Source organism: Neophocaena asiaeorientalis, unplaced genomic scaffold (genome assembly GCF_003031525.2).
Source record: "Neophocaena asiaeorientalis asiaeorientalis breed wild unplaced genomic scaffold, Neophocaena_asiaeorientalis_V1.1 scaffold450, whole genome shotgun sequence".
NCBI lineage: Eukaryota > Metazoa > Chordata > Mammalia > Artiodactyla > Phocoenidae > Neophocaena > Neophocaena asiaeorientalis.
Genome location: NW_020175674.1, coordinates 2,350,354 through 2,366,953, shown reverse-complemented (window position 1 = coordinate 2,366,953; position 16,600 = coordinate 2,350,354). Strand labels below are relative to the sequence as shown.

At 43.3% G+C, this 16,600-nt stretch overlaps 1 protein-coding gene across 1 annotated transcript in view; it reads left to right on the top strand.

The window, feature by feature from the left end:
* Window positions 1-16,600, top strand: part of KCNQ5 (potassium voltage-gated channel subfamily Q member 5) — a 196,416-nt gene that overhangs the window by 83,729 nt on the left and 96,087 nt on the right. Inside the window, exons 3-4 of the mRNA XM_024731901.1 lie at window positions 7,821-7,996; window positions 8,262-8,387. Coding sequence (XP_024587669.1) covers window positions 7,821-7,996; window positions 8,262-8,387 — 302 coding nt within the window. The remainder of the gene's footprint in view (window positions 1-7,820; window positions 7,997-8,261; window positions 8,388-16,600) is intronic.

The following is a 16,600-nucleotide window of genomic DNA, read 5'->3' as shown; positions in this document are numbered from 1 at the left end:
TTCTTTCTCTAACCCCACTGTCTCTGGATGTATCCGTAAAGGTACCATCTGTTTTTAGTGCCATTTTATTTCTGCTTTATTCTCCCTGCACTTCTTTCTTTCGTCAATGCTTTATCGTAACAATTTATTCTTGCTTTAGTTTCCACCTGCTTTTGCAGCCTACCCCTTTCACCCTCCCCACCACCACTACCCCCCAGCCCATGTCACTCTAGATTTCCCTTATCCAAGGAATGGGGTACCATGACTCTTAAGGGCACAGCTTTGGAGTCAGGTAAGGGCCAGCTCAGCCACTTGTAGGTATGGCTAGTTGACCCCCGCAAGCCTCAGTTCTTCATTTGTAAGGAGGAGAAAGGAATGATACTGTCTCCTTCATGGGGCTGTTGGGAGGACTAAATGAAATGATGGACTTCAGGGTTTCCCAGTCTTGGCACTACTAACACTGGGGACTGGTAATTCTTTTTTCAGAGGGCTGTTCTCGGCATTGTAGGATGTTTTGAAGCAACCCTGGCCTCCACCACTAGATGCCAGCAGCAACCCCCTTCCCAGTTATGACAACCAAATATGTCTCCAGACGTTGCCAAATGCCCCCGGGAGGCAAAATTGTCCCTACTGACAACCACTGGTGCACATAAAGCATTTGGCACAATGCCTGGTACACAGTAGGGACTTGATAAACATTTGCAATAGATTGATGATCAGATTGATGAGTGAATATTCATTTCTAATGCGAGTGTCTAATACAATGCTTGACCCTCAATTAACTTCTTCATACACGAACAGATGAACAAATGAATCTGAAGCCAATGAGCCTTGAGGGCTACCTGTAATTCCTACAGGTGCTGTCTTCACTTAAAACAAATGCTCCTATGTTGCAAAAAACATTTTGGACAAATAACTAATTGTTATTAGAGCAGCTTAAGCTGTTCTACCCAGTTTTTCCCCAGCTTTATTGAAATGTACTTGACAAAAACATGGTGTAAGTTTGTGTACAATCTGTCGATTTGATACACTTACATACTGCAAAATAACAACTCCATCACGTCGCATAATTACCATTTCTTTTTTGTGGCGAAAATATTTAAGATTCACTCTCTTAGCAACTTTCAAATATATAATACAGTATTATTAACTATAATCACCATGCTGTACATTAGGTTCCCCAGAACTTATTCGTCTTATAACTGGAAGTTTGCAATCTTTCACCAACATCTCCCCATTTCTCCCCACCCCCTACACCCTGGTAAACATGATTCTAGTCTTGGTTTCTATGAGTTTTACTTTTTTAGGTTCCACATATGAGTGATATACAGTATCTGTCTTTCTCTATCTGGCTTATTTCACTTAGCTTAATGCCCTCGAGGTCCATCCACGTTTTTGCAGACATTAGGATTTCCTTCTTTCTCATGGATGTACAGTATTTTGATAGATAGGTAGGTAGGTAGATAGATAGATAGATAGCTCTTCTTTACCCATTCATCCATTCATTGATGGACACTTAGGTTGTTTCCATATCTTGGCTATTGAGAATAATGCTGCAGTGAACACGGATGTGCAGACATCTTTCAAGATCCTGTTTTAGTTATCTTTGGATATACACCCAGAAATAGGATTGCTGTGTCCTGTGATAGTTCTATTTTTAATTTTTTGAGGAACCTCCATACTGTTTTCCATAGTGGCTGTACCAATTTACATTCCCACCAACCGTGTAGGAGGGTTCCCATTTCTCCACATGCTCTCCAACATTTATCTCCTGCCTTTCTGATATAGCATTTTAACAGGTATGAGGTTTTGATTTGCATTCCCTAATGATCAGTGATATTGAGCACCTTTTCAATACATGTTGGCCATTTGTATGTCATCTTTGGAAAAATGTCTGTTCAGATCCACTGCCTGATTTTTAATTTGATTGTTTGGGGTTTTGGATTCTTTTTTCTTATTTACTATTGAATTTGTATTAGTTATTTGTATATTTTGGATATTAACTCCTTATCAGCTATGTGATTTGAAAATATTTTCTCTCTTTCATTGCCTTTTCATTTTGTTGATGGTTTCCTTTGCTGTACAGAAGCTTTTCAGTTTGCTGTAGTTTCACTTGTTAATTTTTGCTTTTCTTGCCTTTGCTTTTGGTGTCAAATCCAAAAAATCATTGCCAAGGCAAATGTCAAGAAGCTTACCCCCATGTTCTTCTAGGAGTTTTATAGTTTCAGGTGTTACATTTGTCTTTAATCCATTTTGAGTTAATTATTGTGAGTGGTGTAAGATAGTGGTCCAGTTTCATTCTTTTGCATGTGACTGTCCAGTTTTTCCAACACCGTTTATTGAAGAGACTGTCCTTTCCCCATTGTATATTCTTGGCTCCTTTGCCATTAATTAACTCACCATATATGTGTGGGTTTATTTCTGGGCTCTCTATTCTGTTCCATTGACCTATGTGTCTGTTTTTATGCCAATATCATACTGTTTTGATTACTATAACTTTGTAATATAATTTGAAATGAGAACGTGTGATGTTTCTAGTTTTGTTCTTCCTTCTCAAGATTGTTTTGGCTATTCAGGGTCTTTGTGATTCCATACGAGTTTGGGACTGTTCTTTTTCTGTGAAAAACAGCACTGGAATTTGATAGAGATTGCACTGAATCTGTAGATTGCTTTGGGTAGTATGGACATTTTAACAATACAAATTCTTCCAATCCATCAGCATAGAATATCTTTCCATTTATTAGTGTCTTCTTCACTTTCTTTCATCAATGTTTTATAGTTTTCACCGAACAGATCTTTCACCTCCTTGATCAAACTCCTTCCTAAATATTTTATTCTTTTTGATGCTATTGTAAATGGGATTTTTTCCTTAATATCTCTTTCTGATAAATTGTTGTTAGTATATAGAAACACAACTGATTTTTGAATATTTATTTTGTGTCCTGCAACTTTGCTTAATTCATTTATTATTTCCAACAGTTTTTTGGTGGAGTCTTTAGAGTCTTCTATATATAATATGTCATCTGCAAATAGTGACAGTTTTACTTCTTCCTTTCTGATTTGGATGATTTTTATTTCTCTTTCTTGCCTAATTGCTATGGCTAAGACTTCCAATACTAAGGTGAATAAAACTGGCAAGAGTGGGCATCATAATTTGTTCCTGATCTTAAAGGGAAAGTTTTCAGTTTTTTACCACTGAGTATGATGTTACCTATGGGCTTGTTTTGTGGCCTTTATTACGTTGAGGTGCATTCCCTCTATATCCACTTTGTTGAGAGTTGTTATCATGAAAGTGTGTGTATTTTGTCAAGTGCTTTTTCTATATCTATTGAGATGATCATATAATTTTTATCCTTCCTTTTATTAATGTGGTGTATCACATTGATTGATTTGCAGATGTTGAACCATCCTTGCATCCCTGGAATAAATCCTGCTTGATCATGGTGTATGATCCTTTTAATGTACTGTTGAATTCAGTTTGCTGGGATTTCATTAAGGACTTTTACATTTACATTCATCAGGCATATGTACTTTTATTTTCTTGTGGTGTCCTTATCTGGTTTTGATATCAGGGTAATGCTGACCTCATAAAATGAGTTTGGAAGTGTTTCCTCCTCTTCTGTTCTTTTTATGGAAGAGTTTGAGAAGGACTGGCACTTATTCTTTAAATGTTGGTGTAATTCACCAGTGAAGCCTTCTGGTCCTGGACTTTTTTGTTTGTTAGGAGGTTCTTGATTACTGATTCTATCTCTTTATTAGTAATTGGTCTGTTCAGCTTTTCTATTTCTTCCTGACTTAGCCTTGGTAGGTTGTATGTTTCTAGTAATTTAACTATTTCTTGTAGGTTGTCTGTTTCATTAAGATCTGCTTCTGATAGTTTATCTTGTTCATTTGTTTGGAACATATTACTTTGTTTCTTCATTTTCCTTGACTCTTTGTGTGGGTTTCTGTGTGTTAGATGAACAGCCTCCTACCCCAGTCTTGACAGAATGATCTTGTGTGGGAGATGAACGTCATCAATCAGCCCAGCCTTGGCTTCTGGTTGTCTCTAAAACCTATGTGATTGTCTAATCACTTTCCCTGTTTTTAGTGGCGCCCAGTGGTTGAATATGTGCCCAGACCGATCAGTGTCCCAGGGGGAGGGTCACAGTCAGCTCCTAGATACAGGGTCCAGTTTAGGAGCAGTGGGGAAAGTGTGTCATTAGACCCCATCCAAGGAGAAACTGGGAGGTGGGCATTTCACCTGTCCCCTCTGTACTGGGCCCGGTTATACAGCCATGGAGTGGGGGAGGGGGCTATGGGGTCCGGAACCCATTATGAACTTCTTTCTTTGCTACAGGCCTGTGGGACTCCTGAATGAAAGCCCCACTGGCTGTCAGAGCCAGGTGACCCAGGGGTTCTTCTGTCAAGCAGCAGCCTCAAAAGCTGGGGCACCAGATGTGTATAAAAGCTTCCTGAGGGAGATACTGGCAAACTGGAGCAGGCCAGAGGGAGAGGCCAGGGGAGGCGTCCACCGGCTTCTGTGGTCTCAGGAGAGAACTGCAGTCACTCCCTAGTTGGATGCTAAAAATTAGAGGCCTGACTGGCAGGCGGCAGCTTTTAAAGTACGCAAGTAGAACCCTTTCAGGAAAGGTCGGGGAGACTGGCGTTTCTGCCTGGACACGGGTGGTGGGTGAGCAGAGGCCCAGTGCTCACGCCCGCTAATACCTGCTTCTGTGTTTGCTGTAGTGTGTGGGGCTCACAGATGCAAGCCCCGCGGCTTTCAGAGCTAGGTGTTGGGGGGGGGGGGCCATCCCTCTGGTGGGAGTCTTAAAAATTGGGGCGCTAAAAATGGGGTTCAAACCCTTAGTCTCCCAGGGAAAAGCTGGGAGTTGGAGGTCCCTGCTGTGTGCTAGGACTGGGGTTTATGGCGAGTGCATCTCAGCCTCTCCTGCCGTTTTGATGTGAGCGTTTTCTCATTCTCCCAGTGCATAGGAGCCCCTTGGCTAGTTTCTGGATTTCCTGCCAAGGGAATTACTGCGTGTGTAGCTGTTCATTTGGTGTGTCTTTGGGAGGGCGGTGGTTCAGGGGTCTCCTATGATGCCATCTTTAAAGACCACGGCTGCCCACTGTCATAAAAGGTAAATCTTAGGGAGATTTCCTTTTTATAAACATCAGTGGCTGACGGCTGTGAATTATTATATTGCTGTAGAATTCTGTGCTGGTTTGATTAACTTACAGGTATTTTAGATTGATGTTCCAGTTATTAAGCCACTGATGTGGTAAGAGAACAAAGCTCAAGCTACTTTTAAATGTTTATTAACCTAAGTTTATTCTATAAACATTTATTGAGTGCCTACCATGTTTCAGGCACTGTTCTAGATACTTCGGATACAAGTATCCAACCTTGTGGATCCTCCATTCTGCTAAGTAATGGTCTACAAAAATAATAAATACATAAATAAAAATGAAAGTCAAGAGTACTCATAACTTCTAAAATATGAAGCTGGGAAATATCTAGGTGGTACTGACAGCAAAATTCCAGTGGATGACTGTAATCCAACAAGAAACATTTCTGTGGGTGCATTCATTGTGTGCCATGTGGTTGCTCATTTATGACTTCATTTCATTGAACTCTGACCTTCTGATCTGAATTAAAATGAGCGTATTAAATCTAATCTGTGGTTACCTTTACATATGATGTGACTTAAAACCTTTAGATTATGATTCACTGTGTGCATAATTTTTGAAATGTTCTCAAACCTACAGGGTTCCTTTTTCTAGGTTTTCTCTAATGAACTGGCTTTATAGCATACTTTTTGTGCTGTAGTGTAACAGGCCTATAGCTGATTTTTTAAAACTAATACAATGTATGTTTTTTGTGTCTCGCTTTTTTCATCTGTGGAATACCTAACCAACACGGGGTGTTATAAGAATTAAAAGAATATAACATTTGTAAAAAACCGAGAACTAAAGGAAGTGCCTGGCACCAAGTAAATTTTAAGTCTGTACTTTCTGCACCCCTACTGGTCATTTACTTACTTCAATTTTTTCTAATATTGTACCTTTTTCTTTCCTTTGTACACTTGTGAGGAAGCAGGCCTACAATGAGAAATAGAAGCAAAATGTATATCCATCAGGGCCATATAAGGAGTGTCCCTTTGTCTGTAGACCACTTGTCTTGGAAGTAAGTCCCTCCAAATGATGAAAACCAAGAGATGTTTTCACATTTAACTCTAGTTTTTTTCCTGATTTCAGAAGACATTTTCATTGTTATAAAACTCCAACATTACCAAAATTAATAACTTAGAAAGTCCCTTTATCCACATACTCACCACAACTCTCTACCCCAGAGAGAATTCATAGTAATATCTTGTGTCTATTCTCACATGTCTTTCCTAGGTGTATAATATATGTGTTATTAAATAAGAGTACATTGTTCATACTGCTTTGCGACTGACTTTACTCGCTTAACGTCTTTGATGTCCGTATCAACGTAGGTAGTTCCTTCTCATCTCCGACAGCTATGGAGCGAGAGAAAAGGATGCATTTGTGGCTGGCTGTGCACCCAGCCACAAGCTCCCGCAGCGTGCAGATACGACTGGAGGAATCCCTTTGGCTCACCCACGTCCTGCCAACCCCTGACCCTCTCCAAGTCCTGACCCAAAAGGGCACCAGGAGAGTGAGTCTAAGGATGCTGTTAGTGCACGCCAGGGGCCAGGCCTTCCTGAATGCAGGCACGACTGGGCTGGGCAGAGGATACACATTCACACAGCAGTTACCCCTGAGGCTCCCAGAAACATCAGTAATGCGACCCCCTGAGGTGGGGCTCTTCTTTGGAGTGTGGCCACCTGGTCATGCACAGCCCACTCGCAGCAGGAAGGACATCTTCCTGAGGATGATCAGGTCAAGCTAACCTACTGTAAAATCTCCATTGGAAGCCATTCATCCCACTTCACCTCTCCCACTTCAAAGCCTACCTTCCCTTGCTCAGATGTTTACCCTTGGAGCGATTAAGTCATTCATCTTTTCTATGCTCTCCTTAGCTGCTCTTTTTCTCTTTTTAGCTGACAAAAGGGCAGATATGATTTAAGCCAGACGTCAATATGTCAAACATTAAATATCCATTCCCATGCAGTGCGTGGTATGTATGATCACCTCCTCTATTGTAAGAAATGGAATGTTAATTAACTTGTGTACAGAACTTACCCAGAACTGACTGGCGCCGTACAGAGCACGCAGAGCAGAACGCTTAGAGCGGTCTGCTCATTTGGGGCCTTTGTCTAAGAGGCTGCAAAGGTGCAGACTCCACAACACAAGTGAATTTTCTGCAGAACAGAGCTACCAGCTTCTTCGGCAAGAAAACAGGAGACATGATTATGCGAAGTAGCCCTTTCGCATCTGGACAGGCTATGTACTCTCTGTGGCATCAGCCAGCAGGCCGCGGTGCTTGGGCAGGGGCAGAGGCAGAAGCCCCTTCCTACAGGCAGGACCACCCGTGCCGCAGGACTGCCGTGGGGACGCTGCGCCAGCCCGAAGCCCTCCGAGCACCGGACCTTCCGAAGGCGGTGTCCAGGCCTTTGAAGGTTAAATGGCGAGTGGTCCAAACCTGCGTGGCTGAAGCAGAGAATGGCCGAGGGTCAGACCGGGGCAGCAGGCGCAGGAGGCCACGTCCTCCGCCTTCCACTCCTCGGCGATCACAGAGCCCGCGTGGCGCATGCCGGCCTGGGGTGCCGGCCTGGGGCTCAAGAGCAGTTCCCTGGGCCCCAAACAGGTCAAAAGGACCCTTTCTGAAATCCTGTTTTGGAAACTAAAACCTCCCGGTCGTGCTACTTACGGCTGCTTCACCCTCTTTCTTTCAGATACCATCGTTCTCATCGCCTCCATAGCGGTAGTTTCTGCCAAAACTCAGGGTAACATCTTCGCCACGTCGGCGCTGCGCAGCCTGCGCTTCCTGCAGATCCTGCGCATGGTGCGCATGGACAGGCGCGGCGGCACCTGGAAGCTGCTGGGCTCCGTGGTCTACGCGCACAGCAAGGTGGGGGTGCCCTCGCCCAGGTGCGGGCAGGGTGTTCTTAACTTCTTCCCTTGCTGCCATGATATTTACTAAACCCATCGAAAGCAAACTTAATCTTTTCAGTAATTGGTTAAAGCAATGTGGGACACAAGGTGTAGTGGATTATGTGAAAGTCATCATTAAGTATCCAAGCAGTAGTCAAACGCATGGAATCATGCTTGTATTTTTTTTTCCCTTTTTCAAAGATTTTTCACCGCTAAAAATCTCTCATTCCTTTTATATCTAGGAATTAATCACAGCTTGGTACATAGGATTTTTGGTTCTGATTTTTTCATCTTTCCTTGTCTACCTGGTGGAAAAGGACGCCAATAAGGAATTCTCCACCTACGCGGACGCGCTCTGGTGGGGCACGGTGAGTGTGAGCGCCTGCTTGTGTTTATTGGATGCTGTGAGATGTTTCCTTTGAATGTAGTGTAGGGATTCCCATGGGTGGTCCCAATAAAACGATGAACTTCCAAAAGAGAGTTAAGTGAAAATGTACAGCGCTTATAATTATCTAAAGAGTTTCCCCTGTTAAATCCAACAAAGTTAAGTTCTCTAACAAATCATCAGTAGTATTTCTTGCATGCTACACTGTTGCCACAATAAAGACAAGTAATTTTTTAACCGCGATTAAAATGTTCATGGGCTTGTTCGTTTTAACTGTGGAGCACAGCTTTAAAGTACAAATGGTTGCATTGTTTGGCCACTTGTCAAAAAGTTTATCTGAGGTTTAAAAGAAAAAAGGAGTACTAGCTGAATGAAAGAAAAGTAAAATTATGGTACAAAAAGGGAAAAAGGGAAGAGTGGTAACCATCTCTGGGATCAGAGACTATAAACCCTGAATTTCAAAACTTTCCACTCATAAAACTCTTTTTCCTTTATATTGTTGTTAAAGGATAGTTTTCCAAACAAATAAAAGTAAAATCACGACTCTCATACAGGTAGAAAATAAACATGTCCTCAAGATTTTATTTAAACTTTTAAGTATTCAAACGAATGTGCAAACAGAGGCACACCTGGCTTCTTCCACAGTGAAAGAGGAAAGTCAGAGGAACCCACACCAGACAGAATGTACTTACACGTCCGTAAACAAGAATTATTTTGCATTGCTGCTACAACTTATGTAGTCCTAAAATAGCTCAAAGGCCTGAAAGGTGCGGAGCCTGCCCCATAAAAGCAGGAACTGAGAACCTGGAAGAGTGTACTCTAAACAACACATAGTTTTCCATCAAAGCAAAAATTGTCTTTACAGTGTAAAGAATCTATAAAACAGTCAATGAAACGTGTACCCTATTAAGAATGTCATAGGATAAAGGAGTGCTTTATGCAATGTGTAAACTACATTTTTTAAATTCTATTCCTTAAGGCATTCCAAAAGGGTGAAAATACAAGAGCAGTTATAGTTGTTTGAAGACTTTCCCTGTCTCTTTGGTCCAACAAATTTGTTCTCTTCTAAATCATCGGCAATAATTCTTGAGTGCTAGATTGTCGCCAAAATAAAAATCTGTCATCTTCTTAAACTGTGATTAAAACATTGGTAAGTTCGTTTGCCAGTTTGCTTTGTGGAGCACAGATTTTTAAGTTCCCAGTTGTTGCATTGTTCCGGTATTTGTCAGAAGCTCCTCAGCGAGAACTAGATCTCTTGTCAAGGACGTGGATAACTCGGCAGGGCCTGTAGTAAGCAGAACTTGGTATGTTTTTGGGTTGCATAGCAGCAGTAATATGAATAAAAATCAAAAATATATTCATCTGAAGATTAAGATTTTTTTTCCTTAAATTATCAGAGTTAAATGTCTCCAAGATTGTGCCACTGATAACAAAGCATTCTGTTGGTTTAACAATTTGGTTTCCAACTCCTTCCCCTACCCCACAAACAATAATGGCCACTTTGAAAGGAGGAAAGTGGAAAACCCAGAAGAGAGCAGTCATCTGACATTCTTAAAACACTTCTTATGTGTAGAGAACAAATGAATATCTATGACTCGCGGTGGGATAAACTGTGTAAACTGAGCAAACAGGAGGCTTTTCTAGCCAGCGGGGGAAGACAACTGATTATCCCAGGCTTCAAAGCAGCGATTTGAATTGGAAGTTTAGATTTTGCGCCTCTGTGATAATTCTAACGTGCGTGAGTGACGGGACACTCAGAAGCCCCTTCTCTGAGGTGCATCTGTTGGTGGGTCCACCTGGCAGCTCTCTGGCCTTCTGGCCTTCCGTCTTCCTTTCTCCTTCCTGCTGATCAGACTTGCTGCACTGTGTGTTGAACAGTGTGTGGGAAGCTCTGAATATGCCTCTCACTTAGTCACCAGCTTGTTTCTTTTGCCGGAACAACCCATGTAGCAGGTTTCCAAAGGTTAATCTCTGTTCGTTTCAGGGAAAAGCAACATCTATTCATTGATTTCATTCCAGTAGTGCTATTTGACTGAAGTTTAACCTGTACTTAACAGGATCTTTGAATGGCCTAATTATGTCTCTTTAAAGAAAGAAAAAAGTCTAGCCTTGAGTACAAGAGTAAAAATTTTCTAAGGTGTTGAGCTTCTAGGAATAAAAAAGGCCTTGTTGGTCCACAGTGGGTTTGTTGATATTAACTGATTCATTCATGAAATCGTCTGAAGCCACAAAAAGCAAACAAGAGAACCTATTAGTTCTATTCCTTATAAGAACATACTAGCTCTCCAGTGTGAAGTAAAACGAATTTAAAATACTGAATGTACCTTTTATTATATGTTAATGAAGACCTTAATGAAATCTATGTCTGGTTACTTTTTAGTTAAAATTGTCCATGTTTGAAGTGAGAGAGTGGCATGGACGTAAATACACTACCAAATGTAAACTAGATAGCTAGTGGGAAGCAGGTGCATTGCACAGGGAGATCAGCTTGGTGCTTTGTGACCGCCTGGAGGGATGGAATAGGGAGGATGGGAGGGAGGGAGACGCAAGAGGGAAGAGATATGGGGATGTATGTATACATATAGCTGATTCACTTTGTTATACAGTAGAAACTAACACACCAGTGTAAAACAATTATACTCCAATAAAGATGTTAAAAAAAATAAAGATAAAGTTGTCCATGTTGCATGTATGGACACCTTGCTAACTAAGGAAGCATCCAGAATACATAGGGAAATGAAAGCATCCTGCACTGGAGTGTTTCTTAGTGCTAGGCTTTGGTGAAAAAACAAAAATAAAAGGAAATCCTCATTTCTTAAAAAAAAAAAGTGCCCGAAGTATCGACATTAAAATGCCATTTGTAGGCTATGGATCCAGTGTCCCAGTGAATTCTAAATATTAAATACGAAAGCCCTTCCATTAAGAAGGTGCTGAGGGCTGTACCCAAACCAACTGCAGGAGGGACACAGAGTGCCATCAGCACTGCTCAGAGCCAGTAACAACTCGGAGAACTTTGATACCTGAAAACAATTCCATACTAGCGAACAACAGTACTCGGCCCACTGAGTAAGTGGGATAATCGATACAAAAGGCTGGTCCTAGCGCATGGCAGGTACCCAGCCACAGATGCGGCTGCCGTGGATGTGAGGTGGGAGAACCACTACAGCCAAGGAACACAGAGCGGTACCTTCCTGGCACACCCACAGCTTAAGCGCAGAAGGGGCGTGGGAACTGGGGTTTCGATGAAAAGATGTTCTGGCTTCTGAAGGAGCAACTGAAGAGGCGTTGATGACAGTGGACGTGCCGGGGGAGAGGGGAGGCTGAGGCCCTAGCTGCGGCTCCGGGACAAGAGGACCTTCTGGTTGCTGGGCGGAGTTCCATTTAATGTTATTTCCTATTATTATTATCCTCCTTTCCAGTTGCTTTAGGTTTATTCTGAAGTAATTTAAAAACAGGTTTTCCCGCAGTTACGTTTTATTATGATCTCCTTCTTTCCTGTTATTATTTTCTTCCTTTTGATTGGCTGAAACAACTTAAGATCCCATCCTCCTGAAGTAATTTTTCCTGGTAATGACCTATTCTTGAAGGCCAGCTTGTCCTCTTCCTATTTACCACTATTCCTGTGACGAAGACAGTGTTACGGGTTTTTTTAAAGACGCAAACAACAGCAGATGATATAAATCTACTCTTGAGAAAGCATCTGAAAAGTACAGCCTCCACCTGAGACCTGTGCCTGAGATGATTCCTTCAGACATGTTGAGGATTTGATGTCGGCCAGAGTTAGTCCCAGAATTCATGCTAAAAACCAGACAATCTTTCTCCAAGCATCAGTATAGGAGGCTCTGCATTCAACAGGTTGTACAGCCCAAATATATGCCATGAGTTTCATCCCCCTGCAAAGTCTAAGAATAGGAGATGGTGCACATTTGTGGACAGAGCTAAGATACCCTTGTCACTGATAACATCTGTTACCCTTCCGAGAATCAACCCTCCTCCCATCAGGTTCACCAGGACAAAATGTTTTCTTCCACTTCATATAAGCTGTTGCTTTCTGACTTATCTGAGTCGGATAATTAACTGTATCTGCTGGTACAGTTAATTAAAGTTGTGTTTCTTACCAATGCATTACCTGATGGTATCCAAGCCTTACTTTACTTCTAACCATTCAAGATTATTAATGACCAAGTGAAAACTGAGACACACATACCCCAGCCATTACCCACCAAAACAGCCAAGTGGTTAGTAACCTCTCCAAGTGCCACGCCTACCTTAAGGGCATTTATGGGCTATACTGGTTATAAGTCTCTGTGGGGAACTCTTTCCTAAGATGTCTGTTCCTTGAAAATTGTCACCGCACATGCGACTCTGGACACTTTTGCTCAGTATTACTCCATAAGCACTGAGCACGTGCTGTATTGAAAAAAAAAATGTATTATAGTCAGGAGACCAGGGTTCCAGCCCCATTGTTGGCGGAGGTGTGATATTAAGCAATTATTTAATATCTCTGTAAAACTGAGAAAAGAATAGTACCCAAACACAAAGTTGCTGTGTGTATTAAATGAGATTAGGACATCTAGATGTACTTTATCAAGCACTAGACAGATGTTAGTCACCACTATTACTACATATTTGACCACAGTCCTGGAAGACCAGTATGGAATGCTAATGCCCTGAGCTCCCTGCCACAGCAGAACCCAAATTTTATGATGCCACCAACACAGGAGTTTCTGATGTTTGGAGATCAAAAGTCTTTCTGATATACTAGTTCAAGGTGACCAAATTTCAAAATTGACTGTGCAGATTCTGTGACTACCCACTATCTGAAACCATATGCTCAGGAAGTGGCCCGAAGAGAAGAGAAGGGAAGAAAAGAGACTCGAAAGACGAGAGAAAGAGCAAAGAGGAGGGAAGGGGAAGGGGAGGGGAGGGGGGAAGGAAATTTTTGACAACTGTCAACATGAATCTTCTTCCCTTAAAGGACCCCCTTAGGAACCTTCATGCACTGTTGGTGGGAAGGTAAATTGGTGAAGCCACTATGGAAACCAGTACAGAGGTTCCTCAAAAACATTAAAAAAAAAAACACTCCGAGCACTGAGCCACAAGGAGAACAGCTCAGATGTGTGATCGGAATGGAAAGCAGACGGAGAAGTGCAAAGTTATTGCTGTGACCAAACCATGACATTTCTCCTTCCCTTTATTATTATTCATAAACTACTGGAAAGGATTAAGCTATCTTAATTAAGATTAAGATTAATCTTAAGTAAAATTAAGCAGAACAGGTATAATAGATTAAAATCTTTCCCACGTATTTAAAATTAGGAACCTGTAATAAAATGGAGCCAGGAATGCTGTTTCTGCAATCTCAAGGAATTCCTTTGAGAATCCTCTACCCATACTGCTGGTGGCATCTGATTCACTTGGCTGCTGGGTTCTACTGCCAGTTCCCTCTCACAGCCTCACAGCCTGGGCCTTTCCTGTTCCAGGCCCTTTGCTCCGCACAGGTGACCCTCCTTTGTCCTTCACTGTTGACGGGAACTAGCCTGAGCTTTCCAGCCCTGCCTTCTTCTCACACGGCCAAGGCCAACCCTCCAACGTGTCCTTCACGCTATGTCCCTCCTCCTCGGGTACCCCCCCATCATAAAGCTGCCACCCTCCCCTCCTCAGCCTCGGCCTCTCTGCAGACAGGCACAAGCACATCCTGGAAAGCCCCCACTCACATCAGAGATTTCCAGGAGTTCTGGCCCCATGTTTCTCACTCTGTCGCCAATGTTGTGGAAAGAATTCTTTATTTATTTACTAAATATTTATTGAGTTCCTCTTACTCTGGAGGCAAACATCATGCTGGATGTTAGAGAGACAACAAAGAGTAAAGACACGGTCCCTCCTTCTAGTAGAGGAAATAAGGACCCCTCCCCAGAGGAAAGTAGAGCGGTAATACACTACCTTTCATGATAAGTGCTGACAGGAGACGAGGAGGACAGAGAGAGACCAGAGGCCGCCTGCGGACAGTGGCCAGGGGAGGCCTCTCTGAGGACAGAGTGTTTTGGATAACACCTGAAGGATGAGAAGGAGCCCCGGGAAGACTGGGGGCTGAGGGAGCAGAGTGTGCAAAGGCCCTGAGGCAGGATAGCCTGGCCCATCGGAGGAGCTGAAAGGACACTGTAGTTAAAGTGCAGTGAGCAGGGGGGGACCAGGGGGACCTTGGAGACTTGGGCAGAGACCAGGTCACGAGGTCCGTAGCTAAGAGCTTAGAATTTATTCTGAGTTTGGTGAATAGCCATTGCAGGGTTTTTAGAGAGGAGTAAGAAAATAACAGCCCTTGCAGGTGTGCAGAGAAGGAACCGAGAGAGGCCAGAGCAAAAGTGGAAAGAGCAACTGAGAGACGGTGACTCGTGATGCACAGGAGCCAGGACAGGGGCAGCCTCAGGGTGCACGGTGACGAGTGTGCAGGCAGGAGTGGTGTATACACGACGGCGCTGCTCAGCCACGAAAACGAGGAAACCCCGTCATCTGCGACCACGTGCATGGACCTTGAGCGCTAAGTGAAGCAAGGCAGACAAAGACAGACACTGTGTGATCTCACTGATATGTGGAAGCTTACCAAAAAAAACCACGGAAAGAGATGCTATTTGTGGTTACGAGAGGGGCGGGGAGTGGAGGAAGGTGGTCAAAAGGCACCAACTTCCAGTTATAAGGTAAACTAGTACCAGGGATGTTAGTATCACATGGTGACTGTAGTTGACATTCCCATGTGATATACAGGAAAGCTCAGAGAGTAAAGCCTAAAAGTTCTCATCACGCTTTTCTTTCTCTGCATCTCTATGAGATAATGGATGTTCACCAACCCTGCTGTGGTCGTCATTTCACAGTACGTGTCAATCACACCGTCATGCCGTACACCTTAAACAGTGATGTATGTCAACCATTCCTTAATAAAACTGGAATAATTATCGTCTAAGAAAAAAAAGAGACTGCTCTAGCAGCCCGGTCTTCAGTGGTGGCCGTGATGACAGAGAGAAGGCAGTGGGATTGGGGAGATCAAAGCAGCGGAACCTGCTGAGGTATTCAGAGAGACACCTGTGGGGAGGGAGAGGCAGCAGTGCCCCAAGGCTTCTGATTGAGCAGCACTGTGGTCAGTGGGGCTGTCGACCAGGAGGGGGTGTCATCGGGGGAGCAGCTTGTTTAGGATGATACAATTTCCGTTTTAAACATGTTCAGTTTATTTTTTTTATTTGTTTCACATCCTTTAATTCACAACACCTGCTTTTATTTTATTTTACTTTATTTATTTTTTTGGCCATGCAGCACGCGGGATCCTAGTTCCCCGACCAGGGATCCAACCCACGCCCCCTGCAGCAGAAGCGTGGAGTCTTAACCGCTGGACCACCAGGGAAGTCCCTAGACATGTTCAATTTAAATGACTGTGCAGCATCCCAACAGAATACCCGCTGCAGATGTGTGAATCCAGAGCTCAGAAGAGTGGTCTGGCCTGGAGGTAGAAACTCAGTGTGTTCAGCATAAAAATGGTATTTATACCCATGAGAGTGTTTCACGTCGCTGGGGAAGAGAGAGAAAGGAGGGGAGAGAGGGAAAGGAAAGTTACAGAAGAATAGAATTTTTATTTTTTTATATAGTTATTTCATTTACTTATTTTTGGCTGCGTTGGGTCTTCATTGCGGTGCGCGGGCTTCTCATTGCAGTGGCTTCTCGTTGCAGAGCACGGGCTGTAGGTGCACGGGCTGCAGTACTCGCAGCACACAGGCTTCAGTAGTTGTGGCACACAGGGTCAGTAGTTGTGGCTCGCGGTCTCAGTAGTTGTGGCTCGCGGGCTCTAGAGCGCAGGCTCAGTAGTTGCGGCACACAGGCTTAGTTGCTCCACAGCAGGTGGGATCTTCCCGGACCAGGGCTCGAACCCGTGTCCCGTGCATCGGCAGGCGGATTCTCAACCACTGCGCCACCAGGGAAGTCTCGAATAGAACCGAATTTTTAAAAGAGAAAAAGACCCAGAAGCAACGCTTAAGAATCTAGTATTTGGAGGTGGGCTGGGGTAGGAGGAGCCACATAAAAGGAGCCGCTAAAGATGTAAAAGGAGAAGCACAGAAGCGAGGAGAGAGGAGAGGGTCTAGGGAGCGGTGGCCAGCTGAGTCGAGCACTTCCGGAGGGTCTCCATCACAGAGCGCCTCTTCTTCCACCATT